The following is a 21,875-nucleotide window of genomic DNA, read 5'->3' on the forward strand; positions in this document are numbered from 1 at the left end:
ACCAACTTGTTGGTCTATATTTAGAACTCCAAACTCAATGCTCACAGCACCTTCTTGGTCACTGGTGGACATCTGCATGTGGAGAGTAGTGAGAAATTCCAGCCACTGTATGCACACATTCCTAGCTGGGGTCAAATAAGGCGGAGCTCTGCCTTCTAGTTTCAGCTCCCACACAGTAAACAAGTGTCCTCTTTGCAGTCTATTTAGTTCCATGGTTTTCTGCATTTTTGTGCTTCTTGTTGATTTTGTTGCTTAAAATGGCCTCAGAACAAAGCGGTGAAGTGCTGTCTCCTTGCCTGAGGGGCAGGAAGGCTGGGATGTGCCTTTTGGAGGAGATATGTGTGTTGTATCAGCTTCATTAAAGTCCGAGTTACAGTGCTGGTGATGAGTTCAATGTTCATGAACCAACAATATCTACTAAATAAGGTATCTTTATCCAATAACACATATAAAACAAGGTTATGTAGTGATTGGTTGACAAAAATATCGTGACCCGAGGCTCACAGGAACCTAACTCTGTATTTCCTCTAGAAGCAATAGTTCAGGATTCATTAATTCAATGTTCATGGCGACTTTATTTTTTTTTAAGATTTTATTTATTTATTTGTCAGAGAGAGAGCACAAGCAGGGAGAGGGGCAGAGGGAGAGGGAGAAGCAGGCTCCCCACCGAGCAGGGAGCCCGATGCGGGGCTCGATCCCAGGACTGGGATCATGACCAGTGCCCAAGGCAGACGCTTAGCCGACTGAGCCACCCAGGCGTCCCTCGGGGTGACTTTATAGAACAAAGCTGCTGCAAAGAACGAGAACGGGCTGTGGTCACTGCTGCAGGGCTCCGCAGGCTCCCTCCCCCGCTGGGGTGAAATGGAGGGTACCTGTTCTCAGAACCGAGCCCCATGGCGCCACCGCATGTGCTGTAAAGCTTCAATAGAATATCTTCTGCATAATGTCACACAAACATTGATTAAATATGTGTTATTAGAACAATTCTAATTGTTCTAATAATCAACAAGATTACTAGCTAGATTAATTAATAATTAATTAATTAATCAATCATAAGAAAACTAGCTAGATTATTCTGACATATGGGCATAAAACCTGAGCCTTGTGAATTTCATTAAATTCGTGCTAACCGGAATTCTATTATTCTGAAATAACTCCTTTTCCTTCCCTCCTTCTGTTCTTGTACATGGCTAATTATCACCTTATAAATATAGATAACTCAGCTGAGTCACCTGCTGTTACCTTCATTAATTGTACATTCCACACCCTATTAAATGAACGCCTCCAAATTTAGCCTCAGCTTTTCTACAAAGAAAATGCTCACCACCCCCCCCACCAAAGAAGGCATTGATAACTCTAAAAGGTACTCTGCAGATGAAAAGAACAACAGGAATCTTAAACAACAATATAAATTATTTCCTTTTCTCTTAAAACTTTCTGTGAAGTAAAATTATATTCCCAACTTTGCAAAGTCACCTAAGCAGTGGATCACATGTGATAGAAGTTAAAATAATCAGGCTGTTTTTAAAAAAACAGTCAAGGGCGCTTGTGTGGCTTAGTTGGTTAAACGACTGCCTTTGGCTCAGGTCATGATCCTGGAGTCCCGGGATCCCGTCCCATGTCCGGCTCCCTGCTCATCGGGGAGCCTGCTTCTCCCTCTGACCCTCTGCCCTACTCATGCTCTCTTTCTCTCTCTCTCATTCTCTCTCTCAAATAAATAAATAAAATCTTTTAAAAAAAAGATTTAAAAAATTTTTAACAAAATAAAAAATCAGTCAAAATTCATTATTTAACCTTCATCAAAGAATTCAAACTTAGCTCAGCATAATAACAGATTTGATGTAAATACTAGTGAGTGCCATGTGTCCACAGGCCACCGCCCACTTGTTAGGGCAGGGAAGGGGAAAGGAAAAAGAGAACATCAATTGATTTAAAAGCAGTAGAATCACACAATGGGATAGCCTTCAGCAATAAAAAAGAATGAAGTGCTGATACATGCTACAACACGATGACTCCCAAAGACATTGCACTACGAGAAAGATGTCAGTCACAAAAGAACACATATTATATTCCACTTACATGAAATGTCCAGAATGGGCAGATCCACAGAGATAGAAAATAAATTAGTGAATTACCGGGGCGCCTGGGTAGCTCAGTTGGTTAAGCGACTGCCTTCGGCTCAGGTCATGATCCTGGAGTCCCGGGATCGAGTCCCGCATCAGGCTCCCTGCTCGGCAGGGAGCCTGCTTCTCCCTCTGACCCTCCCACCTCTCATGTGCTCGCTCTCTCTCTCTCTCATTCTCTCTCTCTCAAATAAATAAATAAAATCTTTAAAAAAAGAAATTAGTGAATTACCTCCTAGGGGCCGGGAGGTGTTGGAGATTGGGAGTGACTACTCAATTGTATGGGGGTTTCTTTTTGGAGTGATGGAATGTCCTGGAATTGGTGATGGTGGTTGTACACCATACTGAAAACACTAAAGCCCACTGAATTGTACACTTTAAAGTGGTGAATTTTATGTTACGGGAATCGTATCTCAAAAAAACCTTTTTTTTACACCAGGCACACAACAATAAGATGGCTATAATCAAAAAGTCAGGTGATAACAAGCATTGACAAGGGTGTAGAGAAACAGAGTGCTCACAGCCTGCTGATGAAAACCTAAAAAAGTACACCCACTTTAGAAAACAGTCTGGCTGGGGCGCCTGGGTGGCTCAGTTGGTTAAGCGACTGCCTTCGGCTCAGGTCATGATCCTGGAGTCCCGGGATCGAGTCCCGCATCGGGCTCCCTGCTCGGCAGGGAGCCTGCTTCTCCCTCTGACCCTCCCCCCTCTCACGTGCTCTCTGTCTCTCTCATTCTCTCTGTCTCAAATAAATAAATAAAATCTTAAAAAACAACAAAAAAACCCAGTCTGGCTGTTCCTCAAAAAGTTAAACATCATGTTACCATTTGACCCAGCAAACCCCACTCCTGGGAATTCACTCAAGACAAATGAAAACATGTCCATACAGAAACCTGGACACAAATGTTTGTGGCAGCATCATTCACAGCCCAAAGCTTGAAACAACTCAAATGTCCATCAACCAATGAAAAATATTTATCCAATGGAATATTCTCACCACAAAAAGGAATGAAGCACTGATACATGCTAAAACATGGATGAAACCTGAAACATTTTGCTAAGTGAAAGAAGCCAGCAATAAAGGGCCACATGCTGTATCCGATATGGTCTGTATGCTCTCACCCCCCCAAAACTCACGTTTTGAAAACCAAATGCTCAATGTGATGGTATTAGGAGGTGGGCCTTTGGGAGGTGATAGGTCAGGAGGGCAGACTCCCTCATGAATGGGATTATTGCCCTTATAGAAGGTGGGGGAGCTGCCTTGCCCTTTCCACCCTGTGAGGACACCACCAGCAGTCTGCCACTGGGAGAAGGGCCTGCTCCGAACTTGCCGGCATCCTGATCTTGGACTTCCAGCCTCCGGAACCTTGAGAAATAGGGTTCTGTTGCTTATAAGCCCTGAGAGTGTGATATTTTGTGATCTTTTGTTACAGTAGCCTCACAGATTAAAACACTGCATTGTTTCATTTATATGAAATGTCAGAAATAGCAAACCTATAGAGACAGAGGGCAGATTAGTGGTTGCCTAGGGCTGGGGGATGGGGAATTGGGGCGCGACGGCTAAAGAGTATGGGGTTGTGGGTGGGGGGAGAGGTGATAACAATGCTCTAAAATGTATTGTAGTGATGGTTGCACAACTGTGAATATACTAAAACACTGAATGGTACACATTAAATGGGTGCATTTTACGGTGTGTGAATTATATCTCAATAAATCTCTTAGGAAAAATAAGGAATAAATCTAACCAAATAGTTTCCAAGGCACTAGAATCGCTCTACCCCCTATTTCTCTGCCCCCCTTTTACCTCGCTCCCCCCAGCCTGATAGTTCTAGGGCGACCAACTCGAGGGTTCTGGGATCCTTTTCAGGCAAAGGTCAATAAACCAGGACAGTTGAAGATTCTCTCTAGGTATGACTGTAGCCCCATCTACCTCCTCCCGCGAGGGACCCTGATGGATGTTGGGCACCTTGGACACCTTCTAGGTGTGAGTAGAGGCTCACGTCCCTGGCTGGGCCCCGGATCCAACTCGCGCATGGAGCCCTGGGCCCACGGGGGTGCCAGAAGGTACAGCCGAGGTCCCAGTCTGCAGCCCGCCCACCTTCCCACCCAGCGAGCAGGCGCCCTCCCGCCTTCCACTGAGCGCACCCAGGCTGCGGGCCTGGCTCACGCCACTCCCCGGGGTGGTCGAAACCGGCTCCCGGCCCGGGTGGAGCCGCGGAGAGGTTCCCAAACCGGTTACATCAGAAACCCCGCAAGCCAGTTGCTGAGTCCTCCACCCCCGACTCCCACAGTGGACACCTTTGTGCGCCGGTTAATTTAAAAACAAGGGCGGGGGACGGGACTCCCAAAGGAAGCTCGGGCTAAGCGGACCCTGCAGTCCTGTCTCCGGCCCTCACCGCTGCAGGGGCGGAGCCCGGCAAGGGGGGCGCGGCCCCGCGGGAGCTGCCCGAGTGGGAATCGGGGGCGAGCTCGCGATCGCAGCGCCCCCTCCCGGCCCAGGGGCGGACGGGCTCCTGCTGACTCGGTCCCCCTCACTGCGGGGAGGAGGGGCGCGGGTCGGCGGGGTGACCGGGGCTCCGGGCAGCGCCGGGGCGGGGACTCGCGGCCGGGCAGGCGGGCGCGGCGCGCACTCTCAGCGGGGCGGCCCCGTCCTGCTCCTCTCGCCAGCCTCTCGCCAGCCTCTCGCCAGCCTCTCGCCCGCCCCGGAGCGTCGGCGCCGCGCATGGCCGAGGTGCTGGAGCCCGACCCCGCGACAGCCGAGCGCGCGGCGGCCCAAGCCGTGGAGACGCCGGGCTGGACGGCGCCGGAGGACGCGGGCCCCCAGGTAGGCGCCTCCCCCGGGCGCGGACGGTGCGGGCCGGAGCGCGCCGGGTGATTTGCAGTGGGGCCGGAGGGTCCCGCAGATTTAAGTAAAACGTTCAGTTTTTAAAGTTGTCTGGGTCCCCAGCTCCGTTCCTGCCCAGATGGGGAAATTCGGTCGGTTAGCCATAACCCTAGGTTATGGCTCCATCTCCATCTCAACTGGCCACATCTCGGTTTCTTTTGAGGTTAAAAAAGAAAAAGGAATTGATCAGGTCCCAGAGCCCGCGGTGGGACCCTCCTGCCCAGAGGACGGAACAGATGCTAGGTCTTACCGACCCCCCGACCCCTGCGTGGGGGCGGAGGCCCCCAGCGTCTCTAATCCAAGGATGGGAGCCTCGGGGAAGGGGCGCTGCCAGGTCCTAAGGAACCAGAACCAGGGGTCCATCCCAGGGTGATCAAGGGACCTGTACTGTTGCCTTTCACGTCCTGCCTTTTTAGAATTGCTTCCCTCAGTTTTCTCTGTTCATTTTAGCCCGGAAGTTATGAGATCCGGCATTATGGACCAGCCAAATGGGTCAGCACTTCCGTTGAGTCCATGGACTGGGATTCAGCCATCCAGACTGGTTTTACAAAGCTGAACGGCTACATTCAAGGCAAAAATGAGAAAGGTGAAGACGATTTACTTTACATATATTGTGGTTGAGTCCCCTGGCTTATCTTGCGTTTTAGGTTATTAAAGAGATATACTTTAGAATAGAAAAATGAGATCACCGAATACTTAAATGTTTGAAGACAGGGACTCTGCTCAGGACCCTTAGCAGAGTCTAGAGGAGGGTAGTGCTTTTCAACCTCTATTCTTGTCTGTTTCTGCTGGATGAACTGGGCCTCTGTGTAACTGGTGTTAAGTCCTTTTGATGGCTAATGCTCCAAGGTAATTTGGTGACTGGTAGGTTAAGAGTGATCAGGAGGCAGGAAGGTACTAAGAACCCAAGATCAAGGGTCTCAAGACATCTGGTTCGGGCTCTGACGCTATTTATGTTTTAGCTGGTCACTTAGCCTGTGGGATCTCAGTTTCCGAATTGTAAAAAAAAAAAAAAATAGGCTGGACTATACGATCTCTAATTTTCCCTTCCATCCCTAAAACTAGAATTTATTAACCAAAAATAGTAGTACAGAAAGTGTTTAATGCGGCCAGTGGATAATTGAATCATTCTGCCCTTATTTTTTAATGATGAAAATTATCTCAGTAGCATAATGTAAGTCAGGAAACTCAGATCAAAAAATAGTAGGTTAAGTTTTAAAAGTAGTCATAAATATGCTAAATCTGCTTTGATGGTCTTCTCGCGGTATTTAAATATATTATTTTATGGTCCAGAGATGAAGATAAAGATGACAGCTCCAGTGACAAGCTATGTGGAGCCCGGTTCCGGTCCTTTCAGCGAGTCTATCATTACCATTTCCCTGTACATCCCCTCTGAACAGCAATCCGATCCGCCCAGGCCTTCAGAGTCAGATGTCTTCATTGAAGACAGAGCTGAAATGACTGTGTTTGTACGGTAAGTGGTAGATAATTTATAGCCCTGCTGACTGCTAGTTTTCCTCGCCTGCTCTCAGTTGAGCTCCTCTGCAATTTCAGCAGGCTTTTCACCCTTCCGTAAAAAAAGAGGTCGAATGCATTTTGTGGTGTTTTCCTCCTGGCTCAGTTTTATGTGTTCCTAAGGGTCTACTGCAAGATACAATTAATTCACGTAATGAAGAGTTTGTTGCATACCTTCCACAACTAAGACACAATGCACATTATTCTCAGCCTGCCGTTGAGGTGAACCTGAACAAGAATCCTAACACACAGTGCAGGGTGCTCCTCCTCCTCCCAGCTTCTAGGTTCTGATAGCCCCGGACTCTTCCTGTGTTCCCCAGCCCGAGGGATGCTAGCTGCTTCCTGCAGTCATTGCCTCTGTTCATCGAGTGGTTCCTTATACTGTTTTGGGCTTCCAGTACCTGTTTGACACATTCTTAAATTCTCTCTGCTGAAATCTAAAACACACACACAACATGGTAACAGTCTCATACTGGTGTTGCTTTATTCCTTTCTCTCCTTCTTGTCACCACCCACCTGCTAAAGGAATCTGTCTGTCTCTGTTTCCACGGGCTCCTCAGACCACCACAGTCTGGGAGAGCCCATACCACCTCCTTGGGGCTGCCCTGGTCACCCTCAGCTGTGCCCTTGCCTTTGGCACGTGATGGCAGCTCTTGTCCGTGTGACCCCTGCGGCCTTCGTGTATTGACCCATCTGTTCTCTTGATGCTGAGCCATCCTGTTCAGTCTCAGAAAGTCACTGTCTTGCCATTCTTCTCCTCCTGTTCCTCTCTCTCACCCAGGAAGCGCTGTTGATGCCCCGCATTGACTCCCATGTCATAGCAGACTTGCTCTGGGTGATCTGTTTATAAAACTTCAACTACGTGTGTCCAGTGACTCTCAAAATTTAGTATCTCCAGCCCCGATTACCCTACTTACTGGAGATTTCCATGGGAGGTAGGTGGGGATCAAGCTCAACAGCTCTACAAATGAGCCTTCCCTCAGTTCTCAATGTATGTGAGCAGTGATCTCTTGCCTGTCTCAGCAAAGGGCTTCGTCAGCCAGACAGCGTCCCCAGCAAGGACCTCAAAGGCCACCATCAGCACACCCATCCCTGACAACTGGTTACCAGATCCGGTCCAGGCTCCTTGGAAATGATCCATGATTCTGTTCCCTCTCCCCTTCCCTGTGACTTCCTCAGGTCCTCATCCTCTAGGAACCACACCTCAGTCATTTCTGTGTGCCTCAGTGCTTGGCACAGTGCCTGACACTCAGTAGGTGCTCGGATGTCTATTCTTCTCAGGTCTTGACTGCTCCACTTCAGTGGCCTCCCAACTGCTGGGAGTAACCTGCCCACCATTCTCTTCTTCTCATGCTCTACACGGGAACCCATGGTCTTTCTTACCACCACAGCAGCAAAACAAAACAAAACAAAAACCCCACCCCATGACTTCACTAAAAATCTCTGTGACTTTCCACTTGCTTCAGGATGAAGTTCAGACTATTCACAATGCCTTTTATAATGTGGCCCAACCGTGTCTCCCCACTAGCTACATTCCATTGACCTTCCCACCCTTCCCTGAGCAGCCCGTGTTCTTCCACATCTCTCTTTTTTTCTTAAGTTTTTATTTCAATTCCAGTTAGTCACCATACAGTGTCCTCTTAGTTTCACGGGATTCAGCACTTCCCTCCATCACCTGGAGCTCATCATGACAAGTGCCCTCCTTCCTCCCCATCACCTGTTTCACCCATCCCCCACCCACCTCCCCTCTGGGAACCACCAGTTTGTTCTCTAGAGTTAAGAGTCTGTTTCTTGGTTTGCCTCTCTTTTTTTTCCCCTTTGCTCATTTATTTTGTTTCTTAAATTCCACATGAGTGAAGTCACATGGTGTTTGTCTTTCTCTGGCTAACTTATTTTGCTTAGAATAATACTCTCTAGCTCCATCCATGTTGTTGCAAATGGCAAGATTTCATTCTTTTTATAGCTGAGTAATATTCCATTGTGTATATATAGCACATCTTCTTTATCCATTCACCCATCTATGGACACTTGGGCTGTTTCCATGTTTTAGCTGTTGTAGATAATGCGGCTGTAAACATCAGGGCACATATATCCCTTTGATTTAGGATTTTTGTATTCTTTGGGTAAATACCTAGTAGTGCAATTGCTGGATCGTAGAGTGTTTTTTTTGTTTGTTTGTTTTTAACTTTTTGAGGAACCTCCATACTGTTTTCCAGAGGGGCTGCACCAGTTTGCATTCCCACCAGCAGCGCCCTTTCTCCACATCCTCGCCAACACCTGCTGTTTCTTGTGTTGATTTTAGCCATTCTTACAGGTGTGAGGTGGTATCCCATTGTAGTTTTGATTTGCATTTCCCTGGTAAGTGATATTGAGCATCTTTTCATGTGTCTGTTGGCCATCTGTATATCTTCTTTGGAGAAATGTCTGTTCATGTCTTCTGCCTGTTTTTTAATTGGATTTGTTTTTTGGGTGTTGAGTTTTCTAAGTTCTTTATATATGTTGGATACTAACCCTTTATCGGATATGTCATTTGCAAGTATCTTCTCCCATTCTGTAGGTTGACTTTTAGTTTTGTTGATTGTTCCTTTGCTCTGCAGCTTTTTATTTTGATGTGGTCCCAATAGTTTATTTTTGCTTTTGTTTCCCTTGCCTTAGGAGACATATCTAGAAAGAAGTTGCTGTGGGCAATGTGAAAGAAGTTACTGCCTGTGTTCTCTTTTAGACCTTATGGTTTCAGGTATCACATTTTGGTCTTTAACCCATTTTGAATCTTTTTGTGTATGGTGTAAGAAAGTGGTCCAATTTCATTCTTTTGCAAGTTGCTGTCCAGTTTTCCCAACACCATTTGTTGAAGAGACAATCCAATATCCCATTAAATATTCTTTCCTCCTTTGTCGAAGATTAACTGACCATATAATCGTGGGTTCATTTCTGGGTTTTCTATTCTGTTCTATTGATCTAAGTGTCTATCTTTGTGCCAGTACCATACTGTTTTCATTATAGAACTTTGTAATATAACTTGAAATCTGAAATTGTGATGCCTCCAGCTTTGCTTTTCTTTTTCAAGGTGGCTTTGGCTATTCGGGGTTTTTTGTGGTTCCATACAAATTTTAGGATTGTTTGATCAAGCTCTGTGAAAAATGCTGTTGGTATTTTGATAGGGATTGCATTAAATATGTAGATTACTTTGTGTAATATAGACATTTTAACAATGTTTGTTCTTCCAATCCATGAGCATGGAATGTCTTTCCATTTCTTTGTGTCCTCTTCAATTTGTTTCATCAGTATTTTATTTATTTTTTTAAAAGACTTTATTTATTTGAGAGAGAGAGAGAGAGTGGTTGAGAAAGCAGGAGTGGGGGGAGAGGTAGAGAGAGAGGAAGAAGCTGACTCCCCACTGAGCAGGGAGCCTGACTCGGGGCTCAGTTCCAGGACTCTGGGATCATGACCTGAGCCGAAGGCAGATGCTTAATCAACCGAGCCACCCAAGCACCCCTTTCATCAGTATTTTATAGTTTTCAGAGTACAGGTCTTTTACATCCTTGGTTAGGTTTATATCTAGGTATCTTATGGTTTTTGGTGCAGCTGTAAATGGGATTGATTCCTTAATTTCTCTCTCTGCTGCTTCATTATTGGTATATAGAAATGCAACAGATTTCTGTAAATTGATTTTATATCTTGCAACTTTACTGAATTTGTTTATCAGATCTAACAGTTTTTTGGTGGAGTCTTTCAGGTTTTCTATATATACTATCATGTCATCTGCAAATAGTGAAAGTTTTACTTCTTCTTTGCCATTTGGATGTTTTTTCGTTGTTGGATTGCTGTGGCTAGGACCTTCCACATCTCTTTACCTGTGACCTCAGGCAGGTTCCTCAGATTTTCTTGCCTGAAGCTCTTCATCTGTAAAATGTGTATAGTTATAGTACCATTTCATAGGGTTGCCATGAAGACTAAATGAGTTAATTTCTCTAAAATAGTTAAAATGTGCACCTTACCTTAACTACTAGTTCTAGCTCTTTCTTTCTCCTCTTCCTGGAGCATCCACTTTCGTCCTTCAGGACTTGGATCAAATGGTATCTCCTCTGTGATGCCTTCCTCAGTTTCTCCAGTTAGCTAGCCACTCTGTTCTTCTATTATTCTAAGTTATAGTGATAGAGGTACAAACTGTAACTTTCTCAAGAATACTGCAACATGGTACTCTGTTCATACCCTGCGGCTCCTAGCAAGGCAGGTGTGTGGGAAGAGAATCATATGTTTGTGTATTGAATAAAGCTGTGAGGGATCATTGTAGAACAATATGTATTCGGAGAACAAAGGATGATTTCTAACTAGGGGGTTCAAGATTTGATTTCAGGGCAGAAATAGGATCTAAAAACAAGTTTCCTTAGGCAGAACAGACTATGAGTTGGCTCTTCATTAAGGAAATAATAGATTTAGGAGGCAAATATTTCTTAACACATGGTTCAGAATTATCATTATCAGTCAACATTCTGAAAATTAGAACAGTTTTATCAATTTATCTTCAGTGTTTTGTTTCATGTACATGTGTGTATATAGATTCCTATACTATTCAATGAGGATTTAAAAGATACCACATGCTACGAACAATTCTAGATGCCTCATGAACATCGTTGAATCAAATACATATAGTGTGTACCGTTGAGAGCTTACATCTTACCTGAAGAATGGTAGGACTAAGCTTTTCCATTGGCACATTGATAATACAACTTATGCTAAAGAAGGTATATTGGGAATATTCGTGATTTTCTGTGTTTCCTATTCTTAACTTTCAAAATCAGATTCATCATATTTACATGTCAGCAACTCAGCTAGGTCTGGGTGTTGCCATAATTTAACCTCAGGATAGTTTTGTTTATATACTTGAAAATCTATACTTAAACTTTTATGCTCTTTTCCCACTTTTTATTTAAATCTTTTGACTGTCTTTTCTTCCTCATCCCCATAGCAACCTCCAAACTGGCTCCTTCCCTCTAGTCTCTTTTCCATCTGAGTTTCCCGGATCCTAAGAAGTTACTTTTCTGCTCAGCATCCTTCAGAATAATCTCAAAAGGCCTTGAGATGACATAAAAGATTCTTCTTTCTGGCTCTGACTCACCTTTCAGAGCTCATTTTGTGCCTCACTATGAACATGCTTTGTATTTTTGAACTTCTGTTCCTTTTCTTCTCCTTCCCCTTTTCCTGCTCAGCAAAGCCATCCTCCATTCCAGACCCAACTCAGATGACATCCCTTACCCCTGATTCAGTCATATCCTCGGGGTTCCCAAGCATATCGATCCTGTCTCTGTTAAATCTCCTCAGGCTGTATGTAAAGAGCTGCCAAAATGTTCCCCTCTTCCAGTAGACTATAAATTCATAGGGTCGAAACTCTACCATATTCATCTGTGATGTGGCACCTACCTTTTTCCCAAGGAGAGGAGGGGAGGGGAACTGTTCCATAGAAAATTGGAAGTCTGAAAGGGAGTCTTCTAAGGGGGTTTCAGTATGGTCCTCTGACCGGCAGCATCAGCATCATTGGGAGCTTGTTAGGAATGCAGATTCTCAGGCCCCACCCCAGACCTCCTGCATCTGCATTTTAGCAAGATTCCCAGGTGATTAGTATGTGCTCGTGAAAGTCTGAGAAGCAAGAGTTAGAGCACAAGATGGTGAACGTTCCAAGTCTGCTTGCCAGCAGCTGGGACATGTGCCTCCTCGTGGGTCCCCTCCATGTGTGGCGAGGTGGCGCTGAGAATGGGAACCAGAGGAGAGGAGGTTGGCTGCTGGGGGAGGGGGGGCTGGGGGAGCTCGGAAGCTGCACTTGATCCAGCCTCATCGTGTCAGCTTCTGCTCCCCTTTTCGGACTGACATTTACATCAGCGTGAACATCATTCATGATTATTTACTTTCTCCTTCTCAGGGCTTTCGACGGATTCTCTAGTGCTCAAAAGAATCAAGAACAACTTTTGACATTAGCAAGCACTTTGAGGGAAGAAGGAAAAGTTTTCAATGAGAAGGTTTACTACACCGCAGGCTACAACAGTCCTTTCAAGTTGCTTGATAGAAATAATGAAGTGTGGTTGATTCAGAAAAATGAACCCTCCAAAGAAAATGAATGAGAAAAAAACCCGAGGACGTTCCATTGCTTACTGTAGACATCAACACTACCTACCCGCAAAATGCAGGTCTAGTTGCTCTACCGGAGTGAACTGTGATTAACTGAGCTTATTTCCAAGGTGTCTTTTAATGCTTGAAGCTTTATCTAGATACACAGGGAACAGGGGACAGTATTCTAGAAACATGTGAATCAGTCACAGCTCTGGGGGAGTTTATTTCTGTGAGGTTCCCGGGAAGTGTCCTGTTACTTGACCCTTCTTCACATCATGTTGCCTTTTTTGACTTGGATTTGTGTCATTTGGATATTATCCCCTCCAGATATTATCAATAAAAATGCCAAAGAGGTATCCTGTATGGCACGGCTAGGCTGTGAAGCCTTGCGAGGTGAAGTTCAGTTGAAAACAAAAATCAGATTCTTTTGCACCTGACCCTGTCACATTCTTTGTGGGCTCCTCTTCCCCATCTGCCCAACCGCCCTCACCGCAACAGAAAATTCCCACCATACCCAAAAGGGTCGATAATATTTCATGGCAAAGAACAAATTTATGAAGTTAGGGACTTCTATTCCAAAACTCAATAAAGGCATGTTCTTTCCCGAAGGCATGTATACAAACATGTAATTTTAAAATTCTAGTGGGGCGCCTCGGTGGCTCAGTCGTTAAGCGTCTGCCTTTGGCTCAGGTCATGATCCCAGGGTCCTGGGATCGAGCCCCACATCGGGCTCCCTCATCCGCAGGAAGCCTGCTTCTCCCTCTCCCACTCCCGCTGCTTGTGTTCCCTCTCTCGCTGTGTCTCTTTCTGTCAAATAAATAAATAAAATCTTTAAAAAAAAAAAAAGTATTTCATGTCATTCTGGAGGTCATATAAAAATGATTATAGTTGGGCGCCTGGGTGGCTCAGTTGGTTAAGCGACTGCCTTCAGCTCAGGTCATGATCTTGGAGTTCCAGGATCGAGTCCTGCATCGGGCTCCCTGCTCAGTGGGGAGTCTGCTTCTCCCTCTGCCCTCCCCTCTCTTGTGCTCTCTCTCTCTCATTCTCTCCCTCAAATAAATAAAATCTTAAAAAAAAAAATCATTATAGTTACTGAAAGGATGAGTTGCCATAAAATCAAGCAGGTTGAAATCTGCCTAATTGTGTCCTGGAGATGTCAGATGTAACTGGGGCCCAAGGATGCCAGAGCACCTGGCTCTGGGGGTCCCAAACCGACCAGGTTTGGCCACTCACTGCTGACAAAATCCAAAGGCAAGGATATGAGAGGTGGTGAAACAAAAAAGGAATTGATTTCAGTGAGGCCAACACTGGGACGACCGGGGACTAGCGTCTGAAGACGATCTAACATGCTGAAAATACTTCCAAATTTATATAAGGACAATGTGGGACAAAGGTTGGTGGGTACACGCAGGTGGGCAGTAAAGGTCAGGTCAATCATTGTCTTGCAGTCAATCACATGGGGTCTTTCTTGCTTGAGCGGGTAGTTTCAGTTCCCATCAGGGGGTACTTGGCCCACCTGGTCTTCTGCCTGAGTTCACAGATATGCTGGAAAGAATCAATTAGAAAGCACAAACTGAGAGTCAAAACTGGGGTAGCTGAAGTCCTCTTCCACAGAGAGGAAGCCCGTTGTGGGAAAGGCAGTAACTACCGTGGCCTCCCAGAGCATGGTGGTTGGAGGACTGAAGGAGAAAAGCAGGTTGGTGCTCAGTAACTTCCCAACAATGCAGCTGCCTGTAAATGACACCCATTCCGGTTCCCATCACTGTATGTGGTTAAGCAGAGAACGTGTCATCACTTCTAGAGAAGATTATCCAATGGTAAGAGGATGGAGCCAGATGACGTGCTAAGGTCCCTTCAACCCCAACATTATGTGATATCTCTTAAAATTAACCTCCCTAACTGGGATATCTATAGTGAGCATAATCCTAGGTCCCCCTGGACCCTTCTATAGGACAATAATTCCCATCTCTCCCTTGCCCGGATTGCTAACCTGGATAAAGACATACCTATAGTCAGTGGTTTCCATAGCTAACTAACACTTCAGGATTACCTTCTAGGTGCACCATTCTAAGTGTTTCACCTGAATTACTACATTCAGCCCTCAGAGCAACTCTCTGTGCCACATTTTATCAGCTCCATTTTGCAGATAAAGACGTGGAGGCACAGAGATGTTAGGTAACTTGCTCCAGATGAAACTGTAAGAGCAGAGGCTAATTGGAGCCCAGGCAGTCTGACTCCTGGATCCATGCGTTAACTGGTAGGCCCCACTGGCAGACGGCAGAGTGCAGCTTTCTCGGGTCACGAGTGGCTGGGATCATATGGAGCCGTTCATCCTGCATAGCCTATGTGCATAATCAATATGATTATGACCTCAGAGCTACCTTCTAGGTTGTAATTTTTGATACAAGACAAGCTAGATTTCTGGCTTTGAAATTCTTATGGATATAAAATTTTAAAATCTCAGGCAATTATTTTCCAAAAGTATTTGCTCACCTTGTTTATTTATTGGTTCTTTGCCTTTTTATGCTTGCCAAAATGAAATCAAATTTCTTCTTTAGCTCATATATTAAAAAAAACAAAAACCGGAGGACCCCTTCTAGCCCTCCTACTAGAATGTCCACAGTACTAGCCTCTGCTGGTATGAGGTAAATATTTCTAATATTTACTCAATAGTTCTATACAAATAGGCATCTCTTAGGCAATAAATTTCATTTTAAACAAGAGAAGCATATTTCTGATGATCAACATCTAGCTATAATCTGAAACATGTTCAAGAAGAAAATTGCTTTTGTACCATTCAAGTCCAGGATATCTCATTTTCCCCTTCTCTTCCATAAATCATAAACTAAAACATTTTTCAACCCTAAATCAATCCAGAGAATATTTCTCATAGCAATGAATCAGTTATTTTGATTACATGGCTGGCACTGACTACCAAATATCCCTTATGTCTTCTGTGGAGATTGTTCTTCTCTTATCTATAGCAAATTTATGTGTAGACTCTTTTCTAAGGCTAAGGCTTCCACCTTTGCTGTTGGTGTAACTCTTGCTCCATCAATTAGCATCTCTCCTCTCCTCTCTAGGCTGTCTTGCACCACACGTTCCAACCACGTTCCAAACACTGAACCTACCAACAAATTCTGCCTGATCCTCCTCACCACCCAAAATTAAATCCTAGTTACCCCCTAGACTTTTATGGGGGGGCAATAATTCCCATCTCTCCTTTGCCTGGATTATCCAATTTCTCTGGAAAGAACGATCAAATGTCTTCCTTGGAGTTCTAGGTTTTAAGGAGGATCTCAGGGATCATGAGAGGGATTAAGGTGGGCAGTCCCCCACCCACCACTGCTTTCCACAGAGCTATCCACATGTTGATGTGTCTGTCCATTTTTCATAAGATTATCTTTTCCAAAGTCTGAAAACAATCCATTTAAACTCAGTGCATTCATACCATCTTTTCTAGTTATCACTTAACATTTCTCCCTAAACATTTCACTGGAAGGTCATTTACTTTCCTTCACTCTTGAAGAAGTCATGGTGGCATGTCTACCATGTTGCAGGCACAGCGCTACACATGGGGCTGGGACATGGTGGTGACAGAAACACTCGCTCGTCAACAACTTCGTAATTATCCAACCCCACAACACCTTTCGTTCTTCCATTCAGTCCTCCTTCCTGAATGTCCTCGTGGGTTTATGTTCTAGAAAGGGAGAGAGTGTAAATGAAATGAGGGTCTGGGATGGTGGATGGCGTGGCCAGGGGCAGCAGACGTCACACAGCAGGGACAGCCCAGGCCTCTCTGAGGAAGAGACATTTGAGACTAGGGGGGCGAGAAGGGGCCGGTCAGATGAAAGCCTGGTGGGTTGTGGACATCTTGGGCAGAGATGACCGGGTCAAAGGAAGAGGCCACCTTCACTATTCAGAACAAAAAGCTGCATGTAGTGATTGCTGAGCAAGAGAGACAAGAGAGAGCTATGCTTGCAGTCTCTCTGGACAAAGAAAACTGCTGACCTGGTACAGGGCTGTAGGAATTCCGTGCCGGGGTCAAGGGTTAGCGGACTTTCAGAATCCCCTAGGAATGGAGCTTTTGTTGTGGGGTGCGGTCAGAGTGAGGCTGCTGCTGAGCCTGACTTAGGAGGCTGGTTTAGAGGTGAGATTACTGACATGAAGTTGTCCTTGATCATTTCTGGTGCTTATGTGTAACAGTGGCCAAAGACCAGTCATTTCTTTTCTGGGACCTGGGAAGGCAAGCACACACAGGTGTGCTCCTCAGATCCACCTTCGAGAAAGGACCAGCTACCTGGCTTCGAGGGATGTGGTCAGCTGATGTCTCCAGCTGACACTCTTTTTGGGGTCGGCGGCAGATTCAAGATAAGGACACATTTTTCTCGGGCGTAGTGAGCCTATGCCTGAGCAAGGCAGTGGGAGCTGACAGTCTGCTGTTTTCTGGCATCTTCCAGCCGAAGACTGAGCAAGGTGGTGGTGCAAGAAGCTAGCTGTTTCTGCCCAACTCAGGCCCCTTCTGAGTAAATAGTCTTCGCTCTGGAGCTCCATGGTGGGCTGGCAGAGCCTTCACCAGATCTGTCATGAAGCCTGACAGCTCTCCCCAACCACAATCTCACTTTTCCTTTCTGCTTTCAGAGACTGTTAACTTTGTCATACATTTTTTGTGCTCCTAACTCCATCCCAGGATCAAACCGGCATAACTGGGATCAGAGTGGCCCACGATCACGGGCGGTAAGAGCATCTTGACACTGGGTCACTCCCTGCCTGGCTGGTTATGAGGCTCACATCCCTGATGGACGGGCAGTGCATAGACAGCTCCTGGCATAAGAGGGCTGTCTAGTTATTAAAAGTTTAGATGGAATGACCTACTTCTGGAGAAGCGTACAATGGCTGGTAGATGATTCCGGTGTCTCAAATATGGGGTGGGGCTGGATAATGAGTACAAGGGCAATAGACTTGAATGGTTATTACTAACTTGAATTGATGTCCTTCAGGTGGATAAGGAAAAGCTGAGGTCAATTAACAGACAATTTAAAACTAAGTGTGAGAGCCAGAGTCTCTTTGGGAACTTGCTAAGAAGCCCTCACCTCATGCCGAAGTTAAGCAGAAAAAGCTGAAGGTCAAGCACAGGATTTGATGGTAAAAGTAGTAACCACCAAAAATGTTCAACCAGGGGAGCCTGTGTGGCTCAGCTGGGGTGTCTGCCTTGGGCTCAGGTCATAATCCCGGGGTCCTGGGATTGAGCCCCACTTTTGGGGGGGCTCCCTGCTCAGTGGGCGGTCTGCTCTTTCCTCTCCCTCTGACACTCCCCTGCTCATGCTCTCTCTCTCTCTCAAATGAATAAATAAAAATCTTAAAGAAAAAAAAAAAGTTCAACCAAACCAGGTTTGTTACACCAAGGCCAGGACTAAACCTGGATAATGAGAAGGGGACAGCTGGTGGATGCCCCCAACAATTTTGACTCCCTGAAAGTTTCTGAACCTTCTGGGCCTGCAGAAGAGGCTCAGCCTTTTCCCATTAAGACCTAGAATCACCCACTCCCCCTTCTCACACCATAACAGGAGGAAATGCAATATTCAGAGAGATCTGTCCCCATAAGGCAACAGGTGCCCCTAGAAGCTGACGTCCCTGTTTCCCAGGCCTGTACCCAAGGTGAAGTCATAGCATCACCTGGCTGGGGCCGTGCCAGGCCCGATGAAGGCAGAAGTGGATAACGCGCCTCAGGTGCTGCAGAACCTAGCCAACACCCATTGGCGGGGGCCAGGATTGTGCCCTGGGACCCCAGTTCCCCAGGTGCTCAGTCAGAAGACTGGATAAGGGAAAGCTTACTGGCTTGGGGGTATCACTCAGGATACAGGATTTAATACCATGAGAAAAACTCCAGAGGATGGTGCAAACTCAGGGCTTTAGGGTGGGTGGCTCCTAGAAGCCTGGAAGAAGTGATAGAAATGTTAAAATGCCTGAGCTGCCAGGAGAGATAATAGGGGAAGGAATGCAAAGCTCACAGAAGAGCCCAGGCTGGATAATTAGCTGCAGCAACAGGCCCCACCTGATTTTTGTCTTAATCTGCTAGGGCGGCGTAACAAACCACAAAGACTGGGGGGCTGTTAAACAACAGAAACTTGTTTCGGACAGTGCTGACAGCCGGGAAGCCTCAGATCAAGGTGTTGGCCAAGTCAGTGCCAGCTGAAGGCCGGCTTCCTGGTTGGCAGACCGCCGTTTTCTCACTATATCCCCACATGGCCGAGGGGAGGCTGGAGGAGGTCATGGGGAACACACCACTGCCACTTGACCCCAGAGCTGGGCCCAGGCAGTTGGAGGCTCTGCACCCCCATCCCTGTCGGGGGAATGCGTGCTCCACTTGCCCTTTCCGCTCCTAGAAGCTTCTGCGAGGACACAGCCGTGGGATGGAAATGGGGCTGGGGCTCAGTTCAGGCTTCTAGGCAAAGTCGTGCCCCCTTAGCTGCAGGGGTTACATTCTAAGACCCTCAGTGGGTGCCTGAAAACACGACAGTACTGAATCCTCTATGTACTGGTTTTTCCTATACGTACATACCTATGATAAAGTTTAAATTTATTTATTTATTTATTTATTTATTTATTTATTTATTTATTTATTAAAGATTTTATTTATTTATTCATGAGAGACAGAGAGAGAGAGAGAGGCAGAGGGAGAAGCAGGCTCCCAAGGAGCAGGGAGCCCGATGCGGGACTCGATCCCAGGACCCTGAGATCATGACCTGGGCCGAAGGCAGACGCTTAACCATCTGAGCCACCCAGGCGCCCGATAAAGTTTAAATTTATAAAAATTAGGCACAGTAAGGAGTTAACAATAACCAATAATAACATTGAAATAATTATAACAATATACTCTATAAAAGCTATGTGAATATGGTCTCTCTCTTTCAAAATACCTTATTGGACTGTACTCACCCTTCTTGTGAGGACGTGAGCTGGCAAAATGCGTATGTGACGAGATGAAGTGACGTGAGAGACACAGGCATTGTGAGAAGCGCTCGGCTACTCTGACCTGGTGGACATACTTTGCAAGGAGGAGATGCGGTTCCCGGGCTCGCAGCGGAAGCCGCAGAGAAGGGGGTCCACAGTAAGCTTTTGAGATTCTGGGGGGCAGGTGCGGAAACCTACCTGTCTTGCAGCACCTAAGACAAACCTCCTACGTTCCCTTGTTTATCAAAACTGCCGCCTACCAATATGGAGCGGTTTACCTTTGGTCTCTCCCTGCCCTCCGCTTTCGGGGACCAATTTCAGGTGACACCCGGGATGTTCCTGAGCAAGTTGTGAACCAACAGGAGGGTTCTTTTTCTTCTTGTGAGAACACTAAGCCCAACTTGAGGGCTCCTCCTTATGACCTTACCGAAACCGAATTATTTTCCAAAGGCCCCATCTCCAAACAACAGCCACACTGGCAGCGAGGACTTCATCGTGTGAACTTGCGGGAGGGGACACAACTCCTCCCATAGCAATTATGTTCCATGGGAAGGCCCAGAGGACCCGCCGTTCAGCAAGGGGCACAATTACATGCCCCTGGAAAGGCACAGGAGCCAGGTGTGTGAGCAAAACCAGGTTGCTCAGCGGCGGCTGTCCTCTGCACTGGAGGCCGGCAGGACAGGTCGAGGAGGGATCTGGCTCACCAAGGCAGCAGTGTGGGTGATGAGCAGACTATGACGAGCCCAGGTGGCAGCACTCGTTGCAGAAACCAGGGAGCGTTGATCATATTGACCACTAAGGTCAAAAGGGCAGCCAAGGGGGCCTATCCTGTAAAGTCTTACGGAGATGGTTAGTAGAACATGGCATCTGGAAGGACACAATAGATGGGGTAGCCAACAAGGGTAATGCTCTTTATACATAATCAAAGAGAGCAGGAATGGATAAGCAGGGGGCTGAGATCACCCCTACCACCGCCCCCCACCCCCCACCCACAACACTGACCTCTTGCCCAGTTTCCAGAGTTGAGTCTCTTTTCAGACTCAAAACTCACTGAAGAGGTGGTTGGGTTCCCAGGAAAAAGGTCCCCGCAATATTTCAGTAAGTGTGCACACTAATGAGTCCCCCAGTATTTTTCTAAAGTGACCTGTGTCCATTTACGCAAGTGGCTGTACCCTCGAGACACAGAAATACCCAGATATGCTGGGGTCCAAATTGACATTGGATGCCCAGAAACCTAGGGTGTCATCATAGTTCCTCTCCCCCATTAAAGGGGAGCATATGGAGGTTAGAAAATAAATGGAGTTCTAATCAAAGTTTGCTTCCACTTGGTCCCCTGGGCCTGCAGACCGACCACCGGTTATTGCCTCAATCCCTAAATGTATAATTAAGATTGACATACTTGGAAGGTAGGATAACCCCACATTGATTCTTTGACCTCTAAGAAAAGAGTGTAAGCTTCTAACCCCCCTCTTCCTGAATCAAAAACAGTATTCCCTTGAGCAATGTTTTTAAATATCCCCAGGTGGACACCGACTTCTAGCTGTGATGGTGAAACAGGAACCAGACATCGAAAGTCCATAGCACCTGACTCGGATCTCAGAGAAGGGTGGGGGGTGGGGGTGTGTGGAAAGGTGAGTTCAATGACTGTCCAAGCTTATGGTTTCAAGGCTATTTCTAAACAGCAAAGCAGGGAGGGGGAAGTCAAACAGAGACCACTAACCTCACTGAGTTGAGAAGACACAGATCAGTGTTAGGGGATGCCAAAGTGAACAGAATTTGTTCAGCAGCATAGAGGCATAGAGGATGAAGAAACACACACACACACACACTTCTATGTATCTGCAGCGAGTCCTCTTAAGTTCTTGGCCAAGCACTCATCTGTGAAGGTATAAGAAGAAACTACCCAAGCCATGAAATGAACAACTGGAAAACAGAAAAAGAAATGATTCACAGATCATATTTCAGGCTGGGAACAGTTTTTGTTTTTGTTAGCAAGAGTGGAAATAACTCATAATGTGTGGGGTATCAGGTAGTGCCCTCACAAGGGTATTACCTTAGTAATGAGGTTAAACTGTCTAAACCAAAGACTTTTCTGGACCTCCCCTAATGATGCTTAAAAGCAAGCCTTGAAAGGATCAAACTAATTCCCAGAAACTTGGCTGTGCACCGGAATAAAGCCCAATACTATTTAAAGGAATACAACAAACTCCCTCTACAAACAACCGAATTCCCAACATTCAATAAAAAAAAGTTTAGAAAAATATACAAACAGAAAATTATGACTCATAATTAGG

The 21,875-nt window shown here is 46.0% G+C and overlaps 1 protein-coding gene across 1 annotated transcript; it reads left to right on the top strand.

Moving 5' to 3' along the window:
- The first annotated feature begins 4,668 nt into the window (after positions 1-4,668).
- HEBP2 (heme binding protein 2) lies at positions 4,669-13,446 on the top strand. The gene is made up of 4 exons (XM_006751875.3): positions 4,669-4,947; positions 5,458-5,593; positions 6,301-6,481; positions 12,440-13,446. Exons 1-4 carry the CDS (start codon positions 4,846-4,848, stop codon positions 12,636-12,638), a joined length of 618 nt encoding a protein of 205 aa, XP_006751938.3. The 5' UTR covers positions 4,669-4,845; the 3' UTR covers positions 12,639-13,446.
- Positions 13,447-21,875: the final 8,429 nt, after the last annotated feature.

This window comes from Leptonychotes weddellii, chromosome 8 (assembly GCF_054177405.1).
Source record: "Leptonychotes weddellii isolate Sample4059 chromosome 8, ASM5417740v2, whole genome shotgun sequence".
Taxonomy (NCBI): Eukaryota; Metazoa; Chordata; class Mammalia; order Carnivora; family Phocidae; genus Leptonychotes; species Leptonychotes weddellii.